The 7,011-nt window shown below is 40.7% G+C and overlaps 1 protein-coding gene across 3 annotated transcripts; it reads left to right on the top strand.

The window, feature by feature from the left end:
• Window positions 1-137: 137 nt before the first annotated feature.
• Window positions 138-6,729, top strand: CTBS (chitobiase). Of its 3 annotated transcripts, none has more exons than XM_074832388.1 (8): window positions 138-280; window positions 690-828; window positions 1,826-2,034; window positions 2,659-2,830; window positions 3,388-3,485; window positions 4,193-4,354; window positions 5,356-5,537; window positions 6,611-6,729. In XM_074832388.1, exons 1-8 carry the CDS (start codon window positions 149-151, stop codon window positions 6,684-6,686), a joined length of 1,170 nt encoding a protein of 389 aa, XP_074688489.1. In that variant the 5' UTR covers window positions 138-148; the 3' UTR covers window positions 6,687-6,729. The 3 variants fall into 3 exon arrangements, with proteins under 3 accessions (XP_074688489.1, XP_074688491.1, XP_074688490.1); XM_074832390.1 differs by having other exon boundaries at window positions 5,356-5,578; XM_074832389.1 differs by lacking the exon at window positions 6,611-6,729 and having other exon boundaries at window positions 5,356-6,569.
• The last annotated feature ends 282 nt before the right edge of the window (window positions 6,730-7,011 follow it).

Below are 7,011 nucleotides of genomic sequence, written 5' to 3'. Positions count from 1 at the left end.
CCCCCGGGCTCACCCCCGCCCCTCGGCGGGGCCACCGCGGCGCCTCCCGGGGCGCTCCCCCGCGGGCTGCGGGGCGGAGCTGCGCGGCCGGGCCGGCCCCAGCGCACCCCGCCCGCCGCCGGGGCCGAGGCGGAAGCGGCGACCCACCATGGGGCGGCCGTGGGACCGGTGGCTGCTGCCGCTCGGCCTCCTGCAGCTGCTGGGCGGCCCCGCCGCCGGTGCGTGCCCCTGCCGGGACCCGCGGCTCTGCCACCCCATCGCGGGCACCGGCGGCTTCGAGGTGCGCGTCCCCCGGCGGCTCTGGGCCCCCCACCCCATCCCGTCCGGCCCGGCCCGGCGGCTCTGGGCCCCGGGGCCTGCCGAGGACCGCGGGGAGCGGCCGGGGAGCGGCGCGGTGGTGCCGGCCGGCAGCGTGTTAAAGCCAGCCTGCTCCGCGGCCCTGGTGTGATTGCCGAGCAGGGTTTTAAACAAAACAGGCGCATGTGATTTCCAGGGAGGTGCCGGGGCGGCTGTAACCCACCACCGGGCCCGGCCGCGGCCGCCGCCGCCCCACCGGCGGAGCGCAGGGGCCACCCCCCGGGCTGGTGCCCGGGGCACGAGTCACCGAGCTTTTCAGAGACATGTGCGAAATAACCGTCCCGCTGAGACGCGTCCGGAGCTAATGAGGGTGCTTTTTACCCATTTTCCAGGTCTTCGTGTTTGATGTGGGAAAAGAAACCTGGAAATCCTACGACTGGTCAAAAATTACAACTGTGGCAGCTTTTGGAGAGTACGATCCTGAGCTCATGTGCTATGCTCACTCCAAAGGCTCCAGGGTAGTACTGAAAGGTTGGTTACACTGAGAAGATGTGGGTATTTATGTGATCATGAGTAAGAACATAATGTACATAGGGCTATAATACCTTGACATTTCACATTCACTTGTACACGGAGTATTAAAAATCAGTAAGAGGATTAATTGATAAGAGGATAATGCATACAGGACTGTAATACCTTGACAGTTTGCATGTGCTGGTATGCAGCATATTAAAAAGAAAACCAGCAGTGGCTTCTGCCACAGTAATAATAAAACCATTCCAGTGACAGCTGAATGTAAGTTCCCTAACAGAGAACATCACAGCTATGGAGGAAGAGGGAGGAAAGGAAAACCTTGCAGAAGATAGTTATTTGGGTCTGTATTCTGGGTGTTATCCGCAGTACCCAAAAGACAGAGTAAGGGAAGGGATTTTAAGTACTTTTTAGGACTTTTAACTTAAATCAATCCCTCTATATTAGGAAGTGGTTGAGTTTTAAAACATGAATACTCGGGAACTCAGTGCAAGTACAAATGCTGATTAGAAAGACAAAGTCCATTACCGCTCACATGATGTAATCCAGTTTTGGCCCTGTTGAGGCAAAAACAGAATCCAAGACCACAATGTGGAAAGCAACAAAGGTTAAACATAGAAGTATGTTTATCTAAGCAGTAAGACATAGTCCTTGATGATCCACTGGAAATACTGAAAGTACATTGATTTCAAGAAAGGCAGTTTACAGTGGCCAAAAGAATATTAAACAGAAGTTAGGAGATTAAAACTATAGAAAAAAACTCAGAAGGAACTTAATTTCAAGCTCTGCTGTCTCAAAGAAGCTTGGTAATCACTTCTGTGGTGGGTTCTTAAAACTATACTTGGGAAAAAAGTTAACTCCTTTGTATTTTAACAGTATGGGTGTGGGAATTTTTTTATTTTGTGGTTATGTTTGTTGGTTTAGTAAAGACAAACCTTTCCTCCTTACTATTACTGTGGTGCAAATACATATTAACTCTTAAAGGCCTCTTGTCTAGGTGATGTACCTCTTAAGGAAATTGTTGATCCTGCTAAAAGAGCAGCATGGATATCCCAACAGGTGGACCTTGCAAAAAACCAATATATGGATGGAATTAACATAGATATAGAGCAAGAAGTTAACGAAACCTCCCCTGAGTATTATGCATTAACAGAACTTGTTAAAGAAACCACAGATGCTTTTCACAGAGAAATACCAGGATCACAGGTAATAATAATGTACTTTATACAAACATTATGTTTAACTTTATGAAATGTAAGGAGTTTTGAGAATGCTGTTTAACATATGAATATGAAAAAAATTTATGCCAATCTAAAGCATGATCTCATGAATGGTTAATTATGAATGTTAGCTATGATATGCTATCTCTTTTTGACCTGTATGAATTTAAATGGCAGAAGCCTTTCACTGAGGTTTGTAGATACAATGTTATTGCCTTGTGTGAGCTGGCAGTTATTAGTATGTCTTAAGGCATCTTTGAAAGTAGGGCAAATACAGCCTTCTGGCGCAGAAGCTTAACAATGTTTTGGTAAGCCCATCACTGAAGTTTTAAGGATTTCCATCACGCTTCATATTTTTGATCAGATGGTTTTCATGTTCTATTTTAATTTCTTTGGTGTTTTGAATTCACTAATAGGGACACTCACTGTTTATTATCTAATGTTCATTTTAGCAGCTGAGCAGCTTCTCCTATAGTTCATTGCTATCACTGTGTGTTAAACACTGCAACATTTGGGAAATACTGTCTTTAAAAGTTACAGCTTTTTTTAAAGAGAAAACAAGAGCGGTTAGTTGCCATACGTGATAGTAACTTGTGCATTTTTTCTTCAGGTAACATTTGATGTGGCTTGGTCTCCAGCATGCATAGATAAAAGGTGCTACAACTACACTGGGATTGCAGATGCCTGTGACTTCTTATTTGTGATGTCATATGATGAACAGAGCCAGATCTGGACAGACTGTATTGCTAAAGCCAATGCTCCTTACCTGCAGACTTTAGTTGGTGAGGTCAAAATGCCTCCCCAGGAGTCAGAACGTTTCCATTTGTTCACATGAATAGATAGAAAAGATTGCCTTTTTTTAGACAAGTTTTTTGGTTGTAGTGTAAGGCTTTTGAGTGTGCTCAAATACGTGTTGTCCTAATATGAAAATAGTATCTCAGATCCTTATGACACTACAAATAGACCTTTAGCAGTTGTGTGTTGTTACTTGCAAAGTAATTGTCTAGCCCTCATGATTGTGAAGAACACTCTTAGAATGACAAATGGCAGCCAAAGCAACGGTGTCTGCCCAGGCTTGCAAAGAACCTGAAACATTTCTCTCATCCTTGTGAACTGCTGCTTTCAGCAGCTGCTTTTAAGTGTGAGCAACTAGAGCGGTTACTGGGATCTGAATAGAGCAAGTCTAGGAATCTGCAGGCAGGAGGTAAAGAAGAGCTTGCACCTTAGCCTCTGTCTGTCTGCATGTCCTGTATTGGCTCTGGCTGCAGATTAGTTGTAAGAATAAAAAGCATTGGAAAGTGCCCTAATGCATCTTAATTTTTATTTCCTTCAAAACTAGGATATGAAGAGTACATTAGTATGGGCATTGATCCTAAGAAGCTTGTGATGGGCGTCCCCTGGTATGGCTATGACTATGTCTGCCAAAACCTATCTAAGGTAAGATGAAGACTATCCATTTGCAATTGTACTGTTAATTTTTTCCATGGAAGGAGACAGCTAGATTTTGGTCATACTGTTTTTGGATTAGGATATACTGCGGTCTGATGGATAAGAGCATATGGCTGGCACTCAAGACAGAGACTTTTGCTTGGCTGATAACTGATGAGCAGCATGTCACCAAGCAAGGCATTTTATCTCTCCGTAGGCAACCTGAACCCACGATACCCAAGCGCCATGTTTGACTAAGGAGCTATAGATGTTATCTGTACAGGAAGAGATGATGTCCAAAGGCACTACAACACTTGTATCTGCCTTCTCAACACAGTCACTAAGCTCACTGCTGAAAGACCAGACAAACCATAGCAAACCTATGACTGTTAAAGTATAGCAGTTTATGGATAAATCATGGAGTCTCAAACAACATTATACTTATGAAAAATGTAAGAGTGAATTAAAAGTGGAAAAAAATAAGACAACTGTATAAGTTGAATGATGTGCATCCAATCCTGTATTACTACAGAGTAAACAAATTTAACTGTTTTAATTTCCTTCTGTCTACAGATAGTATGTCTGCCACAGATACTTGAAGATTTGGGATTTTTGAGACCCTGATGCCTTTTGTGATTTGTTCTTGGCTGTACTGCTATTTTGGATTTCAATATATCTATGTAACATGAAACTCATGCCCTCTGCTTTTTTTTCAGGATCATATTTGTTCCCTTTTCAAAGTACCCTTCCGTGGGGCTCCTTGCAGTGATGCTGCAGGGAGTCAGGTCCCCTACAGAGCAATTATGAAGCAGGTGAACAGTTCTCTTTCAGGGGTGCTGTGGGACGAGGTACAGAAGTCTCCATTTTATGAATACAAGGTAAGTGTCTCTTTATAAGACACCATGTTGTGGAGTAAATGTTCGTGAACCGTAGTTCTTTGATTATAAAGTTTTCAGGGTTAGAGTCTTCCATTTGTGTATTCTACTTCATTTTATTTGTGTAGCAAAGGATGGCTGGATTTCCATGTCTTGAATTTCTAGTCTGAAAGAGGGGTACGGTGACTGAAGACTACAGGAGTAATAAAGATCTGTATTACTTTGCAGTTTTCTCAAGAGATTGTATCATGTCAAAAAGGATGTTTTGGCACAAAAAAATCCTACAGCTTCATCCTTCACCATTATAGTTACTTCTATGAGTTGATGACTGATTTAAACTAAAACAGATTCTGAGATGCTCTTAAGTTTTTCTAACCCAGTGGCTTGCATGCATGTTTTGTTCTGCATTTGGTTTCTACATAGACACAGTGGAAGAGTCCATGAATGATTGTGCTTATATGAACAACACAGTGTATGCGTTTCATCTTGTTTCTTTAGACATAATTTTAAGTTTCACATGTAGATGATTAAAAGGCATTGTAAGCAATGACCACGTCAAAGAAACATAACTTTTGACAAAATTTTATAACCTCCTCTGAAACTATTTATTGCTGAAAAAAGCACTTAATCTTTAACTACATTCACCTGTTATGTTAAATAGCGTATCTGAGATTTTAGCTGTTTTAAAAAATTATCAAAGTACAAATTAGCCAAGTCTTTTCATCTAACTTCAGTTAAAGTGTGTCACTGTGCTATAACTTAGATTCTACAAGTAAAAAAATAGCTGAGTATTTGACTTAAAATTTTTAATTGTCCTGTGTGAAAAATAATTTGTAAATCAGGAAAGTATCATTATGTAAATCTACATAGCTTGTATATCTCAGTTTTCAGTTGTACCTTTCACTGCATTCAACAGAAAATGCAATCAAAACTCAATGAACTTTGATGTATCCTGTTTATATAGATAGGTAAATACTAACACTAGTGTTTAAATGTTTTTCTAGGATGCTCTTGGTCACTTCCACCAAGTATGGTATGATGACCCTCGCAGCATCTCTCTAAAAGCAGCATATGTGAAGAATCGAGGTTTAAGGGGCATTGGCATGTGGAACGGAAATAGTCTTGACTATTCCAGGGAAGCTGTAGCAGAACAACAAACTGAAGCAATGTGGCAAGCCCTGACACCGTAAGAACCATGTAACCCTCGATTTAGAATGATGGAAATTGGTAATTTTTTATTATAGTTTATACTGTCATAGATTTTGACTTTATAAATATACCATGATTACAAAAACTTTGAGAACTAGCCAAATTCATCTTGTCATTTTGTATGCAAAGCCATATTTTCATTCTTCAAAAAGTTCCAATATTGCTTTAGCAGCATTTTTTTAAAAAGACTGGTCGTCTTTTTCGTTTTTCACAACTACCGTAAATTGGTTAAAGCTTGAACCCAGTGTGTACCTGGTAACAAGTAAGACCAAGTGGTGGATTTACAGGGCAATCTCATAACAATCCTTTGCTAAGGCTGCCTGGTGCAGCAAATATTCACAACGGGGTCTCATGGTCCAGTCTCAGCTTTCTGACTTCCCACCCCAACCTATATTTTAGCTAAGTCACTCTTGAATCAGATTAAACAGAGAATAGTGGAGAGACAGATTGTTGCTTACATGCAACTTAATGAAACTTGTGCTTGTACTTGGTTACTCTTCTAGAGCTTAAAGTATTTTCTAGACTGAAGAAATTGTGTAACAAGAAGTAGTTGCCATTAAGATTTTTATCAGACCTGTTGTTAGAAGGAAATACTCGATAAACTCCAGTTTCACCGTGTTTATGTATCACGTAAATTCCTTAGTTTCAAAAGCCAAAAATCTTGGATCTTATCTTGAAGAGAGAACGTTAATAGGGAGAGGACTTGGATAATATTTTCTTCCGTTTCAAACTTCTTTACTTCCTGAAAACTAGAACTCAGAAGCTTGTTCAATGATCTGCATATGTATTTTTCCACACACTTTAAGATTCATTCAGTAGCCTGTTGTTTTTATATGGTGTTCCCTCTGAAATAATACAAGGTTATATTTTCTTTCTAGTTCATATTTTTCATAAAATAATTTGCCTAGAGAAATTTTGTAACTGTAAAAATTATCTGTAGTGATGGAAAGATTGACTGGTGTTTAGAGGATTTTTTTTTTTTTGTTAAATAAAATGCTGTCTTCACTAAGGTTGGTAAACAGTGTTGTTTATGCTTTACTTGTTCCACAGCTTACAGCCCACACTGGTGCTCTGCTTCTCAGAACTGTTTCACAACCAGATTAAAGTGCAACTGTGCCCTGCTTAAGTGACTCCATTAATTAAACAATGTATTTAATTAGATATATGTAGTCAGTTGTGGGTGTTTGTTTGGTTTGTTTGTTTTTTTCCCTTGCTAAATAGTTACTGGGAAAACACCACAGAACACCAGCACTACCATAATGGCTACTCAGGAGAGGACTAGAAGAATTCATGTGAGTGTCTGACTGCACATAAAGAAAAAATCCCCTAGAAAAATCAGAGGGCTCTTCACTCCTCTGGTCTGTAGGTTTTAGAAGAAAATGATAAATTTATTTGACATCTAGACGCTTCAGAATTTGTGTTACTATTTATATTCATATGCTAAAATAAGA

Source organism: Strix aluco, chromosome 8 (assembly GCF_031877795.1).
Source record: "Strix aluco isolate bStrAlu1 chromosome 8, bStrAlu1.hap1, whole genome shotgun sequence".
Taxonomy (NCBI): domain Eukaryota; kingdom Metazoa; phylum Chordata; class Aves; order Strigiformes; family Strigidae; genus Strix; species Strix aluco.
Note: the sequence above shows the minus strand (reverse complement) of the source record. Positions and strands in the feature narration are given on the sequence as shown.

What these genes read in the sequence shown, in the direction of transcription:
- CTBS (XM_074832388.1), top strand. Translation starts at nt 149, where the DNA reads ATGGGGCGGCCGTGGGACCGGTGGCTGCTGCCGCTCGGCCTCCTGCAG. An exon ending in TTACCTGCAGACTTTAGTTG is followed by an intron (nt 2,831 to 3,387) that starts GTGAGGTCAAAA and finishes CTTCAAAACTAG; the next exon opens with GATATGAAGAGTACATTAGT. An exon ending in CTCCATTTTATGAATACAAG is followed by an intron (nt 4,355 to 5,355) that starts GTAAGTGTCTCT and finishes ATGTTTTTCTAG; the next exon opens with GATGCTCTTGGTCACTTCCA.